The following is a 23838-nucleotide window of genomic DNA, read 5'->3' as shown; positions in this document are numbered from 1 at the left end:
ATATTTTCCCCTGGAAAACTTTTTTTCCCCCGGGGATTGAAATGGAGGGTGGTGTAGTATGTGAACCATGCCAGCCTTGTCAAATTTTGAAGTGGGAGTAGGAGGTGTCTTTGTACGCACTTGGGTAAATAATGATAAAAATCATGCCTCGGATTTGAAAAATGAAGAACAAAAAAAAAACTGGTTTCAATATGGAACATCTGACAGAGACTAAAACAGAGTAATTAGATCCACTCTGCATCTGATTAAAGATACAGTGTAAAGAGAGTCACAAGAATCAGATTTCCTTCCAACTATTATTTTCTCAAAAGTTGGTCAAATCAAGTCAAAACCTTCCATGATGGAAGGTCTTTTTCTTGCCACGTTGCTGCCCTCTGCTGGCCAACATCGGGATACCTTCACCACCCTGCTGAAACCTGATACGTTGAGCCTGATGAAACTGCATCCAGTTTTGAGTTCAACACCAAATAAAGCAAGCAAATAAATAACTATGTCCTTGAGGTGTGTTTGATAACTAAGTTGACCACATTATTTCTTTTTCTTTTTTTTCTCCTCGGCATATTTTAAGTAATCCTCCTGACGCTGTACCCGCTGGGGTTTTCCCTTTAAAGCTCAAGGAGTGTTTCACTAATTGGCAGGAAGTAGTCCACTTCAATTAGGACATGATGCACGAGTATCTGGCCAAATGTTCATTAAGCCAGATTCGACAGTAAGACCTACTGACGTGAACACACATGGAGGGGAATTTTAAAAACAACCCTGCAAAATCCTCAGCAAATCTCAGACTTGAAGAGTGAAGACTTGAGTTGTCATTTAAATAAACTCTGGCAGGCAATAGCCCGACAGCATCTATATATAGAGATATACTTCAAATTACCAAATGGCCGCATATATGACGGTAGAAATGAAGATATTAGAGTTGCAGCCAATGTTTTCTACCACAAAGTGACAAAAAGGAAGATAAAATAAGGAAATCTTAAATGTCCCTCCATCCGATAGCCAATCGCTTGCAAACAATTTGTCCAAATATACTGCAGACATTTACATGATCTTTTGTTTCCCTCTGGTGGCGAAACATTGTAATTATTATTATTATTTTTTATTTTTTCTACGAACGAAGCGTCACTTGACTTTTAAACGCTTTCTAAATTTTACATTCATTTAATGTCAGATTTTCAAATGTTTTCATCTCTTAATCTGATACAGGGCAGTGTCCTGACCGCGCACTGCCCTGTATTTTATTTGATTGTTTTCTTTTTTAGATGTTTCCCTCATTTCAGAGACTTGGTTCAAATGACTGCAGCTCAACAAAAGCCTGTTAACCAGTCATTAATTGAAAGCATGTGTGGTTGAAGCAGGGAGGCATCTAAAACTTGCAGGGCGAAGACAACACTGATCTAGCGTAATAATGACGTTTGGACACCTGACATTTTTCTATGACGTAAAAAATACAAATAATTTGGTGAATTGGGAATAAGAGCACAATGTGGACTTTCGTGACATTTTGTGGAATTTATTATTACGAACAATAAACATATTTATTAGTGATGCATGATGACAGCATGTTTTCTGGCTTCTGACGTAAGCGTTGAGTGACCTTTGGTTTCCCAGGATGTATGTAAACTGAGCGCTGTAATCAATTAAATGAGACACTAGACTAAGAACCACTTGTGCTATCATTGATGTGTCACAAGAACTGTTTATTATTGTTGCAACCTCTATAGATGCTATACCAAAATCTGTAACGTGCATTAACATAAAAAAAAGGTTAGCGTTTTCTTTATTCATTTTTTTGGTACACACATTAAATATATTCTCTCCTCTAGAGGATCATGTGTCATGACAACTTATAATAGCCCATTTACGCGCAAAATACATATTAAGGACACAAAGCCTGTATGAAATTCAAATGACTAACTCAGAGCAATTAGCATCAAAATTACCTTCCAAATTCAAATGTTTACTTCAAAAGAAAACATGTGAAAACGGTCAACAAATTGCAAAAAAATGAGGATTGTTTCAAACAACAAGAACCGACTGGCTTGTTAACATCACAACAGGTGGTTTAAAAAAAAATCCAGTTGTCAGCAGAAAAAAGACAAAATATCTCTCAACCAAGAGCGACAACTATTTGTTTTCATGAAACCAATGCAAGTGTGTTTTTATTGTCTGGTCATGCACTTGAATCTGTTCTTAAAGTAAAAGATCTCATTCAGGTCAATCCCTGTTTTTCTAGAAGAGTATCGAAACTGCTCATAGGCCTTCTGTGTTTCTGTTTTAGTCCATGGCAGCTTGATCTTTGACGCGTGGTTAATGATGACATCGCTGCAGGAGCCGATGTGCATGGTGCCCAGGGCATCTACAAAAAACTCTGCAGAAACAAAAGGCAAAAAATAAGCTATGGGTGTATTTAAAGCTTTATTCGAAGACATTGACATAATTAAAGGCCTCTGACCTAGATGGCCTACTCTTGACAGGCGCGGATCGAAGCCAACCTGCCGAACTTTGTCCGTTCGAGCCAAGAAGAAGTTGATGACGGCATCTGCTACCACACAGTTGGGAAATCCCTCAATAGCATGGTGGTATCCGTTCCTGATGTTTAAACAGTCGCCTTCCTTTCCGCCTTCTTCCACTGAAATGGTGTGACGGAATGTGGTAGTGTAACCAGTAGCCTCTCTGACCGCGCCACCAACCTGACGTTTATGCAGAAAAGAGAAAGATAGATAAGTTAACTTTTTTAATTTTGTTCTTTTATTCTCTAAATGAAAGAAAAAAAAATAGCAAGAAAAGATAGACAGTCTGGTAGGATCAGTGCTGTTTAAATGTGCACACTATCTGAATATCGCATTTATTTGCGATATTCTTGAGTTTGTATAGGCTAAGATATAAACCAACTTCTAAAATTTCAGAAATTTAAATACATTTCGTTAGCATTTTAAACCGTTTGACTTGAGTCATAACTTTCAGATACCCGACAACAAGCCATACCTGTCAAGTTAAGTTTATTTTTCTGAAAATAACTCACATTATGGTGTGGAAATTTCTATGTTCTACAGCAGGATGCTGTAGCAGAGTGTGAGAATGTGGAAGTTTGTATTTTAATTAAAGGACAAAATCATTAACAACTTCTAAAGAAGAGTTAATGCCTAGATAGCTAGTCAGAGATCAAAAAGAAAGTTGTGACTTGATTCTTGGCCTCCTAACAATTTGAGGTTCATATGGATTCAACAGACAGGTAGAAATTACACAGATCCAAGCCCTTTGCTCTTTCTTAAATACAATAGTCAGTGGTGTCATTTATATTTTTTAAACACAAATATACACTGACAAAAGAAAAAAAATTAGGATAATGTTTTGTAAACAACAAAACTTTACAAAACATAACATTTCTAAACGTTTCCTGGAAAACAATCAAATTCCTCTAGGTGTGTATTGGGCAAATGACCTGACATGAAGTACAGAAATGGACGTTTGCATTTTTTCAGCCCCTCTAATCTGGGCCGGTGTATTGCCCAGGTTTGAAGGGTTGAAAGAAGGCTTTGAAAAATATGCTATAATAAATATGACAAATGAACAAATCAGAGCAGCTGATTTGTTTGGACCAGCTTACCAGATCCAGCGTGGTTTTCTCCAGGATGTCCACCATCTTCTCCAGTTTGGTGTTTGCAGTAAAGATAAAATCGTCGTCCACCCAGAGCACATATTTGGTAGTCACTTGGGACACTGCCAGATTTCTTCCTGCAAACCAACCCTACACAGAGAAATTGAGTTATTTTTGACTGAATCATTATACATTGGATCAAGCAAACATTTTACCTTTCCAAATGGCATAATGTATTGCTCAATATGAGGGCCGGTCACTGGCTGGGGGTGTTCGCTATCGTCCGCTATAATTATGAGGATGGTGGGATAAAACTCCCTTATGCTGGCGATGAGATCTTTGAGTTTGTCGTAGCGCAAAAAGGTCTTCGTAGCGATGGTAACCAGAGAGGTAATGTTGTACCCTGAGTGACAACAGAAACAAAGCAGGTAATAAACATGATAAAATGCATTCTACTATATAAAAAATGAATTGCTAATGAAATATGTCAATAAGTGCTCACAAACCTTTACTTTGTCCAGAGTTGTAAAGTTTGGGAGCAACTCTGTGTCCCACCTTGATGGTGAAAAATGACTGGTGGCCTTCAGTCGCCAACTGAACTGCCGGATGAAGCAAAAGCTGATAAGTGAAAGTACATAAGAGGCAATGAGCTTATTAAAGAATTGAAGGCAAAACAAATTATTCTTACTCATATTTCCTGCATAGTTAGTATCATGGTCAAGAATTTAGAGTGAAGTGAACGCACCTCAAAATCTTCTAACCAATCAGATTATCGTCCTAGCTATGGTGAAACGTTTCTGCGTACATGTTTCCCTCTACATTAACAAACCATGCCCATGTTCAATTACATTTGAAATAAACACAAAGCAATTTCTGTTAGAGTTTCACACATATCAAGTGCAGAGTCTTAGCGAAAGCCTCAATGCTGTACATGTGAACGTAAATTTTGGAAAATTTGGACTCTTTCCTCCATTTTGTTTTAAAAATCGCTCCTGACACAGTGTCATGATGTTGGAATGTGAACTTTACCTAGGTCCGATGTCATCGGATGAAATATGGTGCTGGTAAAAGTGACAAACTGGAGCTGCCTGTTCAGAGCATAGAGAGCCGGACTCGACAGTGAAATATGCTTTTCACCCATTCCTTTTACAGAGACCCTGTCCACTGTGGCGGCAACGTCAAAAGTCCCCATTGTCGCTGTCAAATTTACCTGTTTTTAGACAAGATTTTTAAAAAAGTATAAGCCACATAATCTGTGTAAAAAAAATAAAAAGTAAAAAAAAATAGTTACTATATAGCTTTTTCTGCCTTCCAGTCTGAGACCCAGACCTGTGGAGAGAGTGGTGATGTGGATAGAACGCGTTATTGGAGCAGAAGATGGAAATAAGTTCACCAGTGAACTCAAGATGGGACATTAAGACGCACTGTTTATACCTCAGTTTCTGACACTATCACATGCAATTTAGTATTATTACCTGGGATGATTATTGTTTTGAGGGGTTGCACCTTCACACCTTGGGTAGGATACTGAAGAGGATTGCCAGCCTCGGCAATGACGAGCATGTCTGCTGGAGTGTGGGACCTACACGCAAAGACAAATGGAGAAAAAAAACAGGTTGTTCAGCTGAACAGGCTGAACAACCTGTTCAGCTGTTTTTTTTAAACACTAACGCAGTTAGCTTACTCATGCTTCCACACTGATAGCAGAAATGCATCCACACAGGGCACAGAAAGTTTCAATTTACATGTGACTCAAGCATTTCCATCAATTACTAGTGCAAAGCAATACTATTAACTGATCAGATTAATAAAATAATGACATGCAATAAAGTTCCTTTTTCTAAAATGATAAATTTAAGAATAATTTTCTACTTTCTTCATTATTTCATCATAATTTGACCTTGAATATCCTATTTTTTTTTTATTTTGGGAGAGAAACACAAAATTTTCTTAAAAGATCATCAAAGTGTTGAAGTCTGGTTTTTCATGTTGCTGTGGTTAAGAGCTATTTTTGTGAGTTTCATATCTCAGTGCTCAATCTGTGGTTGAGCACTGAGCTCAACCACAGTTTTAACCCTCTCAGGCTCAAATTACTTGCAAAAACTAGCTACAGTTTGAAATGCTTCCCCTTTCACTGGTGTGTGACTTTCTCTAAAACAACATGCAGCCTGATTGTGTGTCAGACAGTCTTGCCATGTTGATCAGACAGTCCCTATTGATCTATTAACAGTTTGATGTTAACACATCAAACTGTTAATATTTTTCCACAACATCTGGTGCCGCATATTAGTTTAAACAAGTTTAAATTGGATCCCAAATTCTTCAGTGCACACATTGCGCATTGAGATTTTTAGAGAAGGGGGTGGTTTGAGTCTCATTGTCTTTTATTTTTACCTTCTCAAAAACTGGAGGTACTCCTCTGCTCTCTGTTGCTGTACAGCCTCGGGATCAGATTGCATTTCTAAGAACGCCTGCTGAAGGTTGTGAGCCCAAACACGAGGGAAGAGTGGATTGGAGAATGGTAAATGAAAGGCTTTCTCTCCGACCTGGCACACACATGCTTTCTGAGGCAACTGACTGAGGGAGAAGTTAAAGAAAATGAGCAAGGATGAAAAGATGAATTTACAGTTAAAGGAAAAAGTACTAGCATTGACACCTTGCCACATTTTCTTTGATCTTGTAGGGAATGTCAGAATAATTAGTCATGATGCCTTGACTTTTCTCAATGAGCAGCTTTTGGATTCGGCTGCTTTGTCTTGCTTGTATATTGACTCCTGAAGTGTTTGTTGGGCTCCAGAAGTAATAGAGGACAGCTGGCAGGACAATTAGCAACAAAGCAAGAAATGGAATCACTTTAAGGCCCCATCTGCAGGTGAAACGCATCTGGAGAACAATGACAGGAATATCAAAATGACATGACAGAAATACATAAATGGAGATAGATGACATTGTAGACTGTAACTTCCCTCCCTATAAAGAGGAAGGGATGAGTTTCAGTTGTTGGAAATCTGCTACTTCTGGGTAAGTAGAAGATTCTACAGCCGACTTAGCCTGCAGTTGATCTGATAACCAAAAATCACTGATCTGTTTTTCTGATCAGTGAATGGACCACAAATAAGACTTTACCATAGCTGTTCAGTGTGAATATATTTGTAAAAAAGCAGCAAATGATGCAAATAAAGTTTCAACTCTTCTGTTGATCGCCTTTTGATATTATTGTTTGGCTAAGTGCAAAACATGCTAAATGCATTTTGGCATTAAAATAGATAACTTCTAATGGCAATCTTTGTTCAAGTGGCTCCTGGGTGGATAGTGTAGTATAGTTTCCATGGGGTGGCCCTGATGATAAAAAATAAAAAACACCTCTGCAAACTTAACTTTTATTGAGACACAGAACATACAGAAATGTGACGAGCTTCAGAGTGAAAACATAATGAGATGAAAATATGTGTCTACATTATATGTCATAAAGACACCAACACTAACCCTGCGCATTTAAAATGTCTGTTCCAGAACAGCTGTGGACTTCAAAAATGAAATCTCGCGAGTTTAAGAAAACTGCCTCACTTGTTGATGGGAAGCTAATATAATAGATAATAAATAATAGATAATGATGTTTGGATAAGGTCTTGTTTGTTTGACAGCATTAAAAAAAATGAAAAAAGAAGAAGAAAAAGACAAGTCTCATAGATTGGCTAAATTACATCTGCATCTGTCTATTGCAGAAACAAATGCAACCTCCAGTTCGCTTATCGGAAGAAGATTATCCGAATACAATTAGCATCATTCTTAAGCATGTTTTCAAAGGCCACATCTCCAAATAAAGCTCGAACACAGAAAAAAAAAGAGTTGAAATCTTACTGTGATTATTCTGCAGTACACGCTTCCTCTTAACCCAGTTGAGAGCGATCCAGTGGCTGTCTGTGTTCTGGTGTTGCAACTTTGCGCACAAGCGATGTCGGCGTGAGGAAGTAACGAGGCGGCCGCAGGCTCCTCAAATAATGCAAATAGCTCAGAGTCTGACCTGTGGTCCGCTTTACATGGAGCTTTTTCATGCAAAAAACCGTTTAACATGTAAAAAAACATAATGATAAAAAAATAATAATTTAAGAAACCTCACTTCTTCTATAATGTCTGACAGGTCAAACCGATTGTCATACTCAATATATCGGAATATTATTGAAACTTAAGGTTAAGGTTTATTAACCTTAATGTATCGAATAGTTGATGTTTGCAACCTTTTGTCAATGTGTGTTTTTTGTGTGTGTGATTATCTTCTGCCTACACACAAGACTTTTCCCAGGCCATTGGAAATAATACAGAAATATATTATCTTAAAAGCTGTTATTAAGAAAGGTATTTAAAACCTGACAGGCGATCCTCAATGTTACGTGTATTCTGTTTATTTTTATTTTTTTATATTTTTTATAATTATGACTTCACTGAGAGTCTTAAGTCCGCCTCTTCCTGGATCCAAACATCAATTCGTGTTGATGCATAGAAGTGTTAGGGCGACCTCCAGTGGTAAAGAGCTGTACAGCTACATGTTTGCCTCCATTTCTTTCCCTTTTGCATTTTGCATTTCTAATAAAACGCGTCTTGTTTACATTAAACAAAAACTATTGTATATCTAAATTAAACCAAAATATACATATATATGTATCTGTATATATATATTTATTTTTTTAATGTACATATCTGAAACGTTGAAGCCCTCTTCCTTATGCGTCACTGTCTGATAGCCAATGGGAGACCGCATAAGCAGAGCTAAGCCGTGTGGGGTTGAATGGTGTAAATCTGGACGTTTGTGTGGCTTTTATCTCTGTAATCATCTTATTCAGCCACGCAAGAAAACAAAACAAAAAACAAAAAACAAAAAAACAAGCAAACAAACACGCAGGGAATCTCAGCCATGCAGAGCCGTTCGTGGGCTGAGCGTGTGCAGCGTTTTTGTGCCCATTCGAGGAAACGCTCACAAGCTTTAGGAGGTGTTGAGCAGTCCGTGTCCACAAATGACTGATGCCACAGCGAAGGTAACAAGCACACACACTGAATTTATGTTGGTCTTTAACCGTCTGTGCAAATAGGAACATGATAATTTAGCTTTTTCTGATGATTTATGGCGAAATGCGGAGTTTTTGTTTCTTTTATGAGCTCATATCCGCATGTCAGGTTACTCATTGTGTGTGTACGTGTGCGTGCGTGCGCGAGTGTGTGTGTTTTTTTTTTCTGTGTGAGGATTCAAGTAAAAGACAATAATGCAAAAAAAAATTCTTCCATTCCAAGGAGAAAATAATAATTAGTTATTATGTGCTTAGTTGATAGTAAGTCCTAACATTTTTAACTCAAGAAGCATCATAAGTGAAACTCAAAGACTTAAAACCAGGGGTGCTCAATACGTCGATCGCGATCTACCGGTCGATCGCGGGGAGGTTTTGAGGCGATCTCGGCAGCAGGTGACAAACTGGAAACCTGGGAAAGATCATAGTAATCCTGAAAACTATAGGCCGATTGCTTTAACATCTAATATATGTAAGCTGATGGAAAGGATGGTGAATGAGAGGCTAGTACAATATTTGGAATCAAGGAATATAATTGCTCCGTATCAGAGTGGCTTTCGTAGAGGGAGAGGAACAATGGATCCTGTATTGTGTTTAGAAGATGATATTAGAAAAGCTCAAACTAATAAGGAAACTGTTGTGGCTGTGTTTTTTGATGTGGAAAAGCATATGACATGTTATGGAGGGAAGGATTAATGATTAAACTACACCAGATAGGAATAGGAGGGAGTATGTTTAACTGGATATGTTTGTTTTTTTATGTGATAGAAATATACAAGTTAAAATAGGTTCTCATGTTTCAAAATCATGTCAAATAGAAAATGGAACTCCTCAAGGAAGTGTGATAAGTCCAATATTATTCTCGGTGATGATAAATGATATTTTTAATAAAATACCAGTTAGTTTTGGGAAATCACTATTTGCTGATGATGGAGCATTATGGAAAAGGGGAAGAAATATAGAACATCTTATTTTAAAACTTCAGGAAGGTATAGATATAGTAGGTAAGTGGGGAATTGAGTGGGGTTTTAAATTTTCAATTGAGAAGACAAAAGTAATGTTCTTTACAAATAAGAAAGTTAGAATTGATAAAAAAAATTATATTTATATGGGAAAGAATTAGAAACGGTTGATAGTTTTCGTTTTTTGGGAGTAGTCTTTGATAAGAAACTAACTTGTGAAAGTCATATAGATCACATTATGGAAAAAAGTAAAAAAGGTTCTTAACATTATGAGGTGTTTGACAGGGTTGACATGGGGTGCAAACTTTGAAACACTTAAAAATATTTATGTGTCATTAATTCGATCTAGAATAGATTATGGGAGTGTGGTGTATGGATCAGCAAGCAAAACTAGGTTAAACAAATCGGATATTATTCAAGCAAGAGCTTTGAGAATTTGCTTAGGGGTAGTTAAATCTACTCCAGTATGTGCGTTACAAGTAGAGTCAGGAGAGATGCCATTATGTATTAGAAGACAGCAGATCATGGTAAATTATTGGATAAGTTTAAAAGGACAAAATGAAGATCACCCAGTTAAGAAGTGTTACAACATTATTGGGAGAGAGGAAAAGGGAAAAGTGATAGTTTTGGGTGGGTGGGAGATGATAGAGCAAAAACATTTAATGTATTTGACAAAGAATTCAGTCAAACAGTAGTATGGCCTGTGAGACCAGCATGGTCATTGAAATGTATTAATCTAGACAAGTCACTATTAGATATTCAGGGGAAAAAGATGATAGATATGTGCCAAGAGTTTTATCATCAAATACAAAATAAATATAATGATTATGTACAGATTTATACTGATGGTTCAAAAGATCCTAAAAACGAAGTAACTAGTATAGTAGTAGTGATTCTAGAGTTAAAAATAAAGATTTCAAAAAGAACATCTGATTACTTGAGTATCTATGCAGTAGAATTGTGTGCTATATTATTAGCTTTAGAATGGGTGGAGGATAGTAAAGGAAATAAATTTATAATTTGTTGTGATTCATTATCAGCATTGATGAGTATTGAAAAGGGATGTTCAAGTAATCATCAAAATATATTATATGAGGTTATGGCTGTTCATCATAGAATATGTGAACAAAATAAAATTGTAATATTATTTTGGACTCCTGCTCATGTAGGTATTTTGGGCAATGAAAGAGCAGATAGATTGGCTAAGGAGGCTAGTAAAAAAGAAGGAATTGATATGTTAGTAAAGCTATCGAAATCAGAGGGGAAAAGTATAGCTTGGAGAGAAAGTAAAAAGATATGAAAAATTAGATGGGATAATGAAATTAATGGAAGGCATTTATACAGGTTTCAAAATACAGTTGATGTAGAAAGGGTTTGAGGATTAAATAGAAAGGTAGAGGTAATTATAACTCGAATAAGAACCGGGCATAGTTTATTAAATGGAACTCTTTATAAGATGGGGAAACATCCTACTGGTTTATGTAGTTGGTGTGATTCTGTAGAAACAATGGAACATGTTTTTATTAGTTGTAGAACATATGAAAATGAAAGAAAATTATTAATATTGGAATTAGGCAGTACTGGGGAAAAGTGGTTGATCAGTTAAATAGTAATGAGGGGAGGAAGAACATTTTTTGTTTTTTAAAAAACAGTGGGATTATTTTGAGAATTTGCGAGATGATTAGGATCCAATAGATGGCAGTAGTGCAACAAAAATGGATGCAAGCTGCCGTTAAAACTTAAATAAGAGGAAGAAGAAGAAGGTGACAAACTGAAGACCTCCAGGACGCTGAGAGCAGCACTTCCTCCTCTGACAAACTTTTCAAAATATTCACTAAGATCCAAAACGTTTGTAGCGTCATTTAAAAAAAAATAAAGCCTGGAAACTTGATATCGTAACGGACTGAACGTTTTTAACGTAATCTTTGCTCGGCTAGCGGGGCGCAGGCGGTTGCTTCGGCAATGGGTGTGCTTAACGATAAAGAGAGAAAAAGTGTTAAAAAGTGCGAGTGGTTCTGAGTTGATCACCTGTTCGGGTTATTCTACCTTTGTTTTCCTTCGCTGTGGTTCATCACAGCCGCTGGAGTTTCTGAACGTTCAATAAACGACAGACTTGGACTAATTACCTCGTTCGTTTGCGGTAAACGTCACAACCAACATCAAATAGGACACATATATTTGATTAACAAACATATATTTAACAAACAAATGACTTCTACCACAATAATTATGTGAAATTACATTAATTATATCCCAAATTCAGAAGATTTGCCTTTACCGCTGCAGAGCTCTTTGGTTCCTCCTATCAGTCTGCAGTTTCGCATAGTGACGTCATCAAACCAAATTTCAGATCTACCATAACTGACTGGCACCTGCTGGCCTCAGGTTTGCAACCAGCTTCTGACTTAGAAACCAGTAACCTGCTCCCAGTGTCAGAATCTCACTGAGGAAGAAACTGCATTAGGTTTTCTATCACTTTATCATTTCTGATATAACCGATGTATATTTGCATAGAAAATTAGTCAATAGGGTTTAATTTATAATTTGTATGTCTTCATGCCATGAGATAGATCTCAGCCGGCTGGTGAGAGAAAAAGTAGATATTGGTCTCAAAAAGTTTGAGCACCCCTGCTTAAAACACTTTTTTCATTTGCAATGTGCAAAGATTTTTTTTTTAAATTCCTTTGTAAATGAGTCTCTTTCAGAGGGCAATATGTAGTTTTACACCGATCAGGTCAAGAGTCCTTAAGACACAAAACTTCACTGGATCCCTGAAGGTGAAGCATAAATGACAGTAAGATGCTTGCAGCAGAAACTTTTAAGCTTCTTATAACTATTGTGTAAGTGCAGATGGGATTTGACATTTGGGATGAATTGTTGCTTTACTGTTAGTTCTGTGATATAAATGTAACTGTAATAAAAATAAATAAAAAAACAGTAAAATGGAATAAGTGATTGGTACTACAAGTTAAAGTAGTTTTGTTAAAGGTGAAGACACTCTTGCATGTTTTATAAGTCATAAGGCCAATTGCACTTTTTTTCTGCACATAGCCAATTGCTTTTGCTAGATTGTAATTTTTTTTTCCATGGATAGTCATTGTGACCACTGCAGATCAAGAGGACTCCAGTAAAGTAATTCAGCACTTTCTAAAGGGGCAATTTGTGGACACAATTTAAGAGTTTATCAGGTGTGGGTAGATTTAAATGTTTGTAAGTTGGTGAGTATGAGAAGAAGGGCAGGGAATTATAATATCTGTTATCTTCTACATGTTTTTTTTTTTTAACAAATGACATAAAATTGCACTCATTATTTGTTTTCACTTTCTTTTCTTTGTCTTTATTGTTTGTCTGTTTGACCTAAAGAAATAGTCATCCATTGCTACTATACCTTGGGACAATGAGACATTGCTTACACACCAATGACCTTTTCATGTTTATTTTAATTTTATTCTCTAGAGCTTAGGGGTCCAACGTAAGGTACAGTTGTGTCAGACCAAGACAAAAAGCTAACTTTATTTTTAAATCCTGAGCTGCACCTGAACATGGCTTGATAAACAACTAAACTTATTTCATAGTTCTACCCAGAGTTCCAACCAAAGGCATCCTGGTGTTTGGATCACTAAGGAGGCTGAGTGATCTGGTGCAAAACTACAGAACGCTCTAAAGACGCGTCACCATATCTTATTGTCCATTGAACTCTTTATGGAATAGAGATTTGTTTTTAATACTGCTGAAATAATGAGATGCTTATCAATCTGATTAAAGTGTGCTTTTGGTCCATGCAGGCAAGCTATAAGTTGGGACTTTGCAGAACAGGAGAGATTTTTACCATGAAGGGTCCCAGCTCCAAATGGGCCTTCTCACTGGGCTTCGTGGTGGGAACCTGCAGCATGTACTTCTTCCTGCATCAGGTGTGGTTTGAGCAAAGCTACCCTGTGCTCTCTGAGGCTCAGGAGACAGCCACAGCAGCAGCGGAGCGGCCAAGCATTTGGAGGAGAGAAGGAGGGGCGCTCATCAACCTGCTCCACCCTCACCAAGCTGGTGCTGTGCATGCATGTTGTGGTATATTTAAACGCTAAATGGCCAATGTGGTTCTTTTCTGTTGCATTTTTAGTTACCAAGACTGTCTACATAAGGAAGTACTTGGTAGTTTAACTGTACAGACAAAACAAACTCCTTTAAAACGAGTAATCTTTAAGTATGTATGTTTTATGTTTCACTTCTTTCTTCCTTTTCACATGCTGATTTCTGAGACTTACTCTGATTTTCAAAGTAAAATATCAAAAGACAAATGTGCATTTCTCTGAACATTCTTTATCAAAACAATAAAGAATGTTCCTAAGCAGATTGTAACTCTGGTGTCCCGTTCTCTGTATCTAGATGAAGACAGCAAGGTGGCAGACATGCTGTTTCAGAGGGTTCGCATTCTCTGCTGGGTAATGACAAGACCATATAACCTCCAGAGCAGGGCCAGCCATGTCCGAGCCACCTGGAGTCGGCGCTGCAACATTGTGGTGTTCATGAGTTCCGTGGAAGATCCCTCCTTTCCCACTGTGGGGCTGGGCACCAAAGAGGGCCGCGACCAGCTCTACTGGAAAACCATCCGAGCCTTCCAGTATGTCTACAAGCATCACGTGAATGAAGCAGACTGGTTCCTTAAAGCTGATGATGACACCTTTGTGGTGGTCGATAACCTGCGTTGGCTTCTGTCCAACCACACTCCTGAAGAGCCCATCTATTTTGGTAAACGCTTTAAGCCGTACACCAAACAGGGTTATATGAGTGGAGGTGCGGGGTACGTGCTCAGCAAGGAGGCCCTTAGAAGATTTGTCGAAGGTTTCCGGACCAAGGCTTGCACACACACCACCCCTGTTGAAGATCTGGCCTTGGGTCAGTGTTTGGAGAAGATGGGCGTTCTGGCAGGGGACTCCAGAGACACGTTGCATCGGGAAACGTTTCACCCGTTTGTGCCGGAGCACCATCTCACCACAAAGTTTTCCAAGAGCTTCTGGTACTGGAGTTATTGTTTCTACCCGATTGTTGAGGTAAGTCCCTTCATGTGCTATATTCGGCACTAGGGTTCAGCCCAGTAAAGTGGAACTGTGGCTGTAACTCTTAGTATAACTAATCAACATGAAAGCCAATTACTGATAGTTCTCATTAGGCAGACATCCTCTGAGTGGATTAGCCTTATTAGAAAAGGGCATTTCGGGTGAAGAAGCCATGCGGATGAGAGACTGCATGTAGAAACAGAAAGACTTCATGAATTCATTTGATTATAGGCTGACATTCTTGGTCTAGGTTTCACTCCCAATTATTTTCAGTGAAAAGTCAGATTTGTTTTTGACGAATGGAAAAGAACAAGCTGTTCAGTCATGTGAATCAATTTTTCTGTTTTTGTCAAACTAAAAGTGCAGTAGCATGAACATAAACCCCACAGAAAATTAATTTCATGCAATAATTGTAAGCCTATGTTAGAGCAGCATACCAAAGTTTTCCTAATCGGAGAACGTCATTGCTCACTTATGCATCTTGCTCATAAATTGCTGTTCTCGTGTGAGGTTGGCTGATATCAAAATGCTAAGCATCATGTTTCTTTTGTATTCTATATGTTTGATATGCGTTTTTCTTTCTGTGTTTTTTCAGGGTCCACAGTGCTGCTCGGACCTGGCTGTGTCATTCCATTATGTGGAAGCACAGCTGATGTATACTCTGGAGTATTACACCTACCACCTGAGAGCTTATGGCTACGTACCACGCTACCTGCCCTCCGTGCACCGCAGGCCGAGACTGCACCCGCAGACGAAGATGGCCGCTGCTGTGGGCGTTAAAGTGTCTCAGGAGGTGAAGGACACAACCAATAGCACAGCCCCTGCTCTGCTTGTCAACAGAAACCAAACCATAGAACAGACACTAGCAGAGAGGGGCAGGAAAGAAGATGGCGATTTTAATTTACCCATAAATAAGACTGTAAGCACACAAGGCAGCCATCACTGATTACAGATGCTGCTGATGAATCTTCAAGTGCTGTTTATCAGATCTGGTTGCAGCTTCTTCCACACCATGACAAGGTGATCAAAGGCAGGATGGAGATTTTTTGAACTCAAAAGGTTTGCTGCTCTGTGAAGTATATTGGCCACGGTAATATTATAATACCCCCATGGATATAATCTCAGAATATTTCCCAGTATTTCTCAGACAGCGCTCCCAGTGGGAGTGGAGACAAATTAATTGTGGCTCAGTGGCAGCTGCGTATTGCCTGGGTATATTTCTACCTAATGTAAAAACATGCTTTTTGCCTAATCATGTTTGACTGCGCCTGGGTGTGTGACCCAATCAGCGATTTTTGTAGTGACGCAGAAACATTTTCACTTATGTCATCATTACTTTTATTACATTTTTCTTATTAAAATAAATAGATAAGCAGTACATTATGAAACTGTGAAGTACCCAGGATTTTTATTGACACTGATTTTAATTGATGCTCAACTTATTGCACTATTTTAACCTTTTAAACCACATGCACAAATAAACTTTGAAATATTGTGAGATCCTGGTCATCTTTCTGACTTAAATTTTAGTTTGTTTTCATTAGCAGGTAAATATTTAACATGTGCTGAGCGATAATGTTTGATACAGCAGCAACTGTGCTGTAGAGAGGCTTTTTGACTCTGATGCAAAGCTCTAAAGTCCTAATGTGCATTTAAAAGCAAGCTGTTCTGTTTCAGAGTGGTGATAAACATAATTACACATTTTCTGTGAATCCCATCATGTGATGTCATATTGTTTGAATTTCCAAAACAAAAACCTGCAGAAAGATTCACCATTATTAAATAATTAAAGAAAAAGTAGTACTGCCAATGGATTAAAAATGTAATCAGATTAATTGCACTCTAATGTTGTGATTAACCAGCATTAGAATGATTGAACATTGTAAACCTGAAGCACATTTTGCATGCAGTTGTGGATCTCCAACCAATTAAAATCCAAGCAATTTTCTCAGGGTTTTTTTTATGTAGTTTCTTCCAGCACTTAACAGCAACTAACTTACCTCACTACACATGCAAACAAGTTGCAGCAAATATATTTAGGGGACAACTGGGAGATAGCATATATTTTATTTTCTAGTTTCTTGGCTTCCATATCAAAAAGCGCCACTGTATGTGTGTATTAAAAGAAAGTCAATGTCTCATTATATCAAACCAAACACGCCTGAAGAGTCTCAGTTTTCCAGGTTTTGGTATTCAGGGAGGTTTAAGTCATTTTGTTGTAAGCGGTAATTTAGAAATGTGCATGTGAAATTTCGAGGTGTGCACACGTGAGTGGTGAAGCAATGCGACACAAGAAAGTTGAACAAAGTTCAACCTTTGCTGCTGTTTGGTATTGCAGAAAACATCGACCTTTGCTCCGCGCTGCTGTGAACAAGGTAACCCTCTCTGTGAGAGAGACGCTTTTAGGTCAGCATCATTAATCTGTGTTTTTGAGATTATTATTGTAACAGTTTTTGTTTTAGATCAATCGCATGTGTTATCAGGTTAATGTTGACAGCCCTCTAGAAAACATGTGAAATTTATGTTTATTTTCAACTTTGAACAATAAAAGAGAGAACAATAAAAACTGAAAATATGACTTGTGATCAGTGGCGGCGCCAGGGGGGCCCATAGGGGTGCTATAGCTCCCCCTGGAGAAGTCATAGCACCCCCAAGGAAATATCAGATTGCATTTTTTCTTCTTCATCTATGTCACTATTCTTTAGTATAGTTGTGATATTTTCCTCATAAAACACAACTACCAATAATTATATTGAGTAAAAAAATTAAATAAATCCCGTCTTGCAACAGAAAATGAACTTGTACGGCTATGTTCACTCCCAGTAAACAACTGAAAGGAGCAAGAGATTCAAAAATGGATTGTTTTCTACTGCCCAAGTTTCCAAAGATGGGATCAACAGCTCAAGAGGAAACTGTGGAGAAAACAGGGAAGGTCACATTAACAGTTTGGCAGTATTTTAGATATTTAAAATAAAAAAAAAACAAAAAAAATCAATACTTATTGATCTAGACTGTTAAGATACCATGGCATGTTCTCAGCAGTATTGTCATGCATGGTTTAATTAAAGCTGCAGCATGTAAGCTTAATAAAAAATGTGTATTTTGCATATTTGTTAAAACTATCAGCATGTTGTGACAGTTTAAAATGACATGATCTGAAAAGAACAATCCCTTCCACCTTCTCCCTGAGCTACTATTGCTGTCTGTAGCTCCTGACCAAAAACAGCCAATGAGAGCAACAAGGAGGGTCTCAGCTCTGTTGACTTTATGTACTTGCTTCTCAATGTTCTGAATGGTGAAGAAACAACTTACCGCTACAAGCAAATTGTGTGTCTGCTATCATTAGTGGCTATGCTAGCTAGCATAAACATTTACAACAGGCTCTGATATCTGGAAGCAGTTGCAGTAACAACAAGAAGGAGTTCACTCATCGATGCATTTCCATGAGATGAGCAGCTCCATGGGAGATGGTGATTGACAGCATTAAGACCCTCCTCCTGGCTTTTATTGATTGTCTCTGAATAGCACTGGGAGCACTGGGAAAAGGCAGAGGAGCTTGATTTTTTTCACAGATTATCTATCTCATACCATACTGTCATGACATATTGAGAATTTCAACAAATATATATATAATTTTTTTTGTAAAAGTTACATACTGCATCTTTAAATAGTAGATTATTACATATTCACTATCCACTTTATTGGTCACTGTTTAAGATGTCTGAGATTTGAGTGTGCCTCTGTTTGTGTTTGCTTCTGTGTGTGGGAATTTTAAGAACAAAATGATCCTTTGCAGCACCCTTTGTTAAAAAAAGCTTAGCCCCCGTAAGCGCCTGCAGAAAAAAAAAATCTCTGGAGCCGCCACTGCTTGTAATTATTCTTTGTCTTTCAGGTAAAACAGTTACAATCTGCTTGGCTTATGGTTACTTTCATCAACCAGCTGCTTGGCTGCTTTTCCGTCAGACTCGTTGGCCGTTTGTGCTCCTCTGCGATTTTCAATCGAAGCCAAACTGAAAAATGTGCCTACAGCCCCTGAAGTGACCTGAGAAAGACAAGCAAACAAAAAAAACAAAAAACAAAAACAAAGATATCAAATGCAGAAATTATAAATCAGCCAACTATGAGTGTACATATATGTGCACATATATGCTGTCTGAATTTCTCGAGAACTTGCCTCAGTCTGAACTTGTTGAGAAAAATTCCTCTCCGTTCTGGATACTCTCTTCTCCAGGGACTATTATCTAAGAGAGCAAAGAGGACAAAGAGGTTCATTATAGAAGCACAGATTACAAGTGTCACTTTGTCTACATACTAGAACTGGAAAGAGGAATTTAGGTGGCCAATAAAAATATCAGAACAGCACCTATTGTACTCCTGAGATCTTTAACACTCACCAGAGTCTGAGCTTCTTTTTCCCATAAGACCAAAAAACAGCTCATCCGTTTCCCCTAGTAAAGAGAAAACAAATTCATGTTTTTATTCCACAAACACACTCATTTTATTAAAAGGTTGGAGTTACGATGAATCTCACTTTTTTCTGCTGTTTTCGAATCTTCATCTGAAAGCCAAAGAGGAAATACAAAATCAGGTAACCAATTCTTCCAAAAAACAAAAAAACAACAAAAAAAGCAAACCTTCACAGTTTACAATTTGATTTACCAATTTTACCATTTTATCTTCAGTTGTTATTATAAAAAAATAGTGAAAAAAAAGAAGATACAAATAAAATCAGCAGACATATTAACAGCAGTCTAGCCAGTATTTCTTGTGCCGTCAACACAAAAACCAGAAAAGCTCAGGCTCTGTCAATGACATTTTCCAAAAAGAAATTGACCAGTACAACTGAATACATAAATAACGCCAGCAAATATTCACAACAGACTAACCAGCATCTCTTTTGCCCAGCATCCCGTAAAAGCTGTCAGGATCCGGCTCTGCCAGTCTCCTTAGGATGCTCTGCTTCAGGTCTTCCAGTTGCAAAAGTTTTCCAAAAACAAAAAAATGCACTATTTGATTTTTACCATTGCATCTTCATTTGATGATATTATATAAACAAACTAATAAAACAGAGAACACATAAGTAAAGCCAGCAGACATATTCACAACAGACTAACCAGCATCTCTTTTGCCCAGCATCCCGTAAAAGCTGTCAGGATCCGGCTCTGCCACTCTCCTTAGGATGCTCTGCTTCAGGTCTTCCAGTGACAAAAGTTTTCCAAAAAAAACGAAAAATATCATTACCATTTTCTCTATAGGTATTGACATTCTGCAGACAACGCAATAAAGCATAAAATGCATACAAATTTAAATTAGCAGATACATTCAACAGCGGACTAACCAGAGTTTCTTTTGCCCAGCATCCCGTAAAAGCTGTCCGGATCCGGCTCTGACTGTCTCCTCAGTATGTTCCGCTGCAGGTCTTCCAGTCTTACAGTCTGCTGAAGATAAAGGAATGAAAATAGTCAGTTTCCCTGAGAGGAGGGGGAAAACAACAATAATAATAAAATCATCAGTGAAAATCGAGCTTCGGGGAAACCTACGTCTGAGGAGGCTGCGCGCGATCCGGTTTCTTCGCGTCTGGATTGACTGAAGTGAAGTTTCATGATGAGGAACAAAGTCACCAGCAGCAAGCCTCGTTTCATTTTCTGAGCAGCAACTGTCCGAAAAATATTCACAGTCACTCTTTTGTTTGTTTATTATTAACAGTAGTGAAAGAACACGTCTGATTGTTGCGATCAAAAAAAAAAAAAAAAAAAAAAGAATAACTACTGTGTAAAGAAGCGCAAAGGTTTAACTGACATGGACATGATTCATCCAGGTTTGCTTATTTTTAACGTAATAAAAAACAACAACATAAAACAGCATAAAGCAGACTGCAAATCTAAATTGTACTTTATCAAGAAACACTTCAAACATTCAGAAATATATATTTACCTGTTTTTTTTTTTCCTCTGACAGATTTGTTGACTGCGTCAGCTGCGTGCGCCCTGGTGCGGAGTGGAGCGGATATGCGCTAAGATCCAGTCTTGATAAATGAGACATCAGCGCTTTGCTGTATTAAATATCAGCCAGAAACCTACGTAAAGCCAATCAGCAGCTGGAGCGTGGGAAGGGTAACGGGTCTTACGTCACGTCAAGCTTTCTCCTTGATGGTTGGGCTCACTTCGCCCCTCCACACCCCTGGACATGAAATAATGAAACGTGTTGGTAAGGTAACGGGAATGGGCTTAGGAGCAACCAGCAACCACATGTAGGGACATATAAGGCGTTGAACGAAAGTGGGTTTACATGTTATCCAACATCCTCTAGATCTTTGACTTTTTAGAAGAATTTGGCTTCTTCAAATTAGTTCCCCAATATGTTTTCTTTTTTCTCAAGAAGCATCACCAGAGCTAGAGATGCACTTGTCAATCAAATCAGATATGGAATTGACCAACTTTGTTTAATTTGACTTTGGTCATTGATTAGCAGACCGGAAATAAACTTTCTTTGTTTGTTCATTAAATGCTGGAAAAGTATGACCTATCATTTTTCAACATATTAATTTGTTAACCAATAGATCTAGTGCCACACAAGGTTGCAAATAGGCTGACCTTGAGTTACATATCAGCTGCATGTTCTCTGGGGTTTTTCCACACAGTATAGCTCTCTGTCCATAAGGTGCAAAAAAGGAAGAAAGAATATGTTAATTGAACATTGAAGGAGTTTCTATTTGTTATTTGTTGTCCACTCAGTGGACACTGAGCAGCAGAATGAGGGCTCACCTAATGCAGCATTCATGTCTTTTCTCCTCTGATTAGTCCGTTGGATAAGTAATAGAAATCTATGTTTCTTTTTATGCCAACATCTATTCAGCCTGAGAATTTCATTATAGGGCCACATACCAATGTTGGCTGCGTATACTGGTTCAGATTTTTTGTTTTTAGTTTTTAATACAACAAAAAGGGGGGAAAAAAGTTAGGTGAATCGTATGGACTGATGGGTTGGCACAAAAAAAAATACAGTAGTTCAATCTTAAGTCATCCTCAGTAAATTGGAATTAGTTGAGAGAATCTCAATAGATGCATCTCTATTTATTATAGTACCCTAGAAGCGTCTTTTATTTTCTTTAATAGTAGCTGTTAGTCATTCTGTATCCTTATGTATTAATATGAGAGATTTTCATTTCTGTCCACTGATTGCTTTTATATTCTATTCATGTCGGGAGACAATACATTTCCATTCAGATGCAAGGGAAATTCGAAAACCTTCACCACTGGGTTTGTTTTAGCAACGAGGTTTGGGTTTCATCTGAAACTGTGCTTGAAAAGCTGCAAACCAGGCACATAATATTAAGAAATGATTCATGATGTGAAAGTAAACTCAGGAGTTACTTAAAACTATATTTGATAATACATATCCAGACTCTGCAGGTTTGCTTTTCGTTTTTAGAAGAAGCAGTAATTTTTTGTTGTTGTTGTTCTTAGTACAAGTGACAATCTTACTGTCATAGAACTGATTTAACTGATCTTACTACCTGCCTTGAGAAACATAATTGAAAAAATATTTAATGTAACAGTTAAAACTTTTATTTTTTCATACCTTTCCCCTGTGGCGACAACATAAGCATCATGCCAGACCTTTAAGTGAAAACATTGTGGAATGTTGGCCCTCAGATTGAAACGAAATGCGTTTTCCTTTCAGCTTTCCTATTGTCTATACTGTTACCTGCCAATTACACCATGCAGTCTAATTTATGCAAGTCTTTCATTACAGACAAGACACAAAGCGGTTTTAAATTTTAAACAGCAGATGATGATGCCACTTATTGTAATGCTTCAGCAACCAAATTACATTCTAAATAACTGGTAGACTGCGGGCTGCACAAAGCCACATTTATTTATTAGCACTTGTTGCCTTGCAGCAGGAAGTTTGAAGTCTGAATCCTGCTTGTGATGTTTATCATCAGAGTTTGCATGTTTTCCTGGTGAACGTGTCAGCTCTCTCTGAGTGCTTTGGTTTCGACGTGTAATCCAAAACATGTGTATGTTTCGTTGTTTGACCTCTGAATTGGGAGTGAGTTTGTGAATGCCTGGTTGGGTATCTCTGCATGTTGGTCCTGTGATGAACAGACAACCTAGTCAGGGCGTAGTGAATCACTGTGCAGCTAATGGTACCTGCAGACGTACATTTTGACTCCATCTCCGTCTGTCCGTCCATCCGTCCAAAGTCAATGAGCTTTACATGAGCACGACATAATAACAGATTATAAAAAAAAAAATCTGTCTCTGGTGATGCAGAGCAGGTGTGAGAGCCAGAAAACCTGAGTGGTCTGGATGGCTGATGCAACAACAGTTCTTTATAAAGTGATTACAAAATAAGTATTATATTCTAGTAGAAGAACTTTAGATTTTAGAACTGGGGCGATGTGCTCTATTTTCCTAGCTTAGTGAGGACACATCCTAGATCATTGACTTTGTTAATTGTTCAAACACTACATTTGAAATCATTTTGTTTATGAAGGGAAGGTTGGAGATCAACCTGTATTTCCACAGTAGTTGTTTGATCGCTGCTATTTTTAAATCCTGATGAAAAGAGTCTACTATTTGATATAATAAATGACAGGCAAAATATTTTGAAGGAAAGTTGTGTGTATTTCCTTGATTGTTGAGAATCTAAAACACCTTGGCAAATCCGAAATGAAAAGTACATCATATATCTTGGAATCATTCATTGTGTGCCACTTTGCACAACAAGATTAACTGAGTTCAGTACACGCTGCTGGAAAGGCATCATTTTTTTTAATAATAATTTTCAGGAAAATTACGCTTAGTACTCATTTAAATATGGAGAAGACATTTCAATGTTTTTGAAATAAATAAATATTGAAACTGACAAAATTGACACTAAAAACACCATCAAACAATTATGAGTTCAAACTAAACCCATCATTTTTTTTGCAATCACGCATCCAATTACAGTTGCATTTGTGAATGTGCACTCATTGGAAATGCAAATGAGTGTAAATATTTGAGTAAAGCAAACTTTGATAACAGCCAGGTGGAATTATGTTGCAGAAATAACTGGCTGCAGCCCTTGGAGATTCACACCAACAGCGAAACAGGAAGTGAATCCGCATCCGTAATTTTACTGAAAAGGTTAACGACTGCTTTATCAATGGCTTC

The 23838-nt window shown here is 37.7% G+C and overlaps 3 protein-coding genes across 16 annotated transcripts; 1 reads left to right on the top strand and 2 right to left on the bottom strand.

Moving 5' to 3' along the window:
• Positions 1–1679: 1679 nt before the first annotated feature.
• On the bottom strand, positions 1680–12248 carry b4galnt1a (beta-1,4-N-acetyl-galactosaminyl transferase 1a). 9 transcript variants are annotated; one of them, XM_055049831.1, is made up of 12 exons: positions 11902–12230; positions 7463–7647; positions 6258–6484; positions 5996–6178; positions 5077–5183; positions 4893–4930; positions 4631–4811; positions 4108–4200; positions 3817–4004; positions 3611–3751; positions 2456–2693; positions 1680–2371 (listed from the first exon to the last, which is right to left on the bottom strand). In XM_055049831.1, exons 1-12 carry the CDS (start codon positions 11945–11947, stop codon positions 2163–2165), a joined length of 1836 nt encoding a protein of 611 aa, XP_054905806.1. In that variant the 5' UTR covers positions 11948–12230; the 3' UTR covers positions 1680–2162. The 9 variants fall into 9 exon arrangements, with proteins under 9 accessions (XP_054905806.1, XP_054905807.1, XP_054905813.1 ...); XM_055049832.1 differs by having other exon boundaries at positions 7463–7591; positions 11902–11917; XM_055049838.1 differs by lacking the exon at positions 11902–12230 and adding an exon at positions 11670–11711 and having other exon boundaries at positions 7463–7591.
• c1galt1la (core 1 synthase, glycoprotein-N-acetylgalactosamine 3-beta-galactosyltransferase 1, like a) lies at positions 8368–16172 on the top strand. Of its 5 annotated transcripts, none has more exons than XM_055049849.1 (4): positions 8368–8634; positions 13409–13534; positions 14004–14668; positions 15270–16172. In XM_055049849.1, the coding sequence occupies exons 2-4, from the start codon at positions 13474–13476 to the stop codon at positions 15618–15620; spliced, it is 1077 nt and encodes a 358-aa protein (XP_054905824.1). In that variant the 5' UTR covers positions 8368–8634; positions 13409–13473; the 3' UTR covers positions 15621–16172. The 5 variants fall into 5 exon arrangements, with proteins under 5 accessions (XP_054905824.1, XP_054905822.1, XP_054905821.1 ...); XM_055049847.1 differs by having other exon boundaries at positions 13409–13664; XM_055049846.1 differs by having other exon boundaries at positions 13409–13685.
• Positions 16173–16623: 451 nt separating this feature from the next.
• tac3a (tachykinin precursor 3a) lies at positions 16624–20810 on the bottom strand. 2 transcript variants are annotated; one of them, XM_055049851.1, is made up of 9 exons: positions 20609–20810; positions 20215–20330; positions 20013–20112; positions 19789–19869; positions 19561–19641; positions 19206–19232; positions 19069–19122; positions 18849–18915; positions 16624–18716 (listed from the first exon to the last, which is right to left on the bottom strand). In XM_055049851.1, exons 2-9 carry the CDS (start codon positions 20314–20316, stop codon positions 18698–18700), a joined length of 531 nt encoding a protein of 176 aa, XP_054905826.1. In that variant the 5' UTR covers positions 20317–20330; positions 20609–20810; the 3' UTR covers positions 16624–18697. The 2 variants fall into 2 exon arrangements, with proteins under 2 accessions (XP_054905826.1, XP_054905827.1); XM_055049852.1 differs by having other exon boundaries at positions 20013–20109.
• Positions 20811–23838: the final 3028 nt, after the last annotated feature.

The sequence above is a fragment of the Poeciliopsis prolifica genome, unplaced genomic scaffold (genome assembly GCF_027474105.1).
Source record: "Poeciliopsis prolifica strain line A6 unplaced genomic scaffold, Auburn_PproV2 SCAFFOLD029, whole genome shotgun sequence".
In the NCBI taxonomy this organism is placed as follows: Eukaryota; Metazoa; Chordata; class Actinopteri; order Cyprinodontiformes; family Poeciliidae; genus Poeciliopsis; species Poeciliopsis prolifica.
Note: the sequence above shows the minus strand (reverse complement) of the source record. Positions and strands in the feature narration are given on the sequence as shown.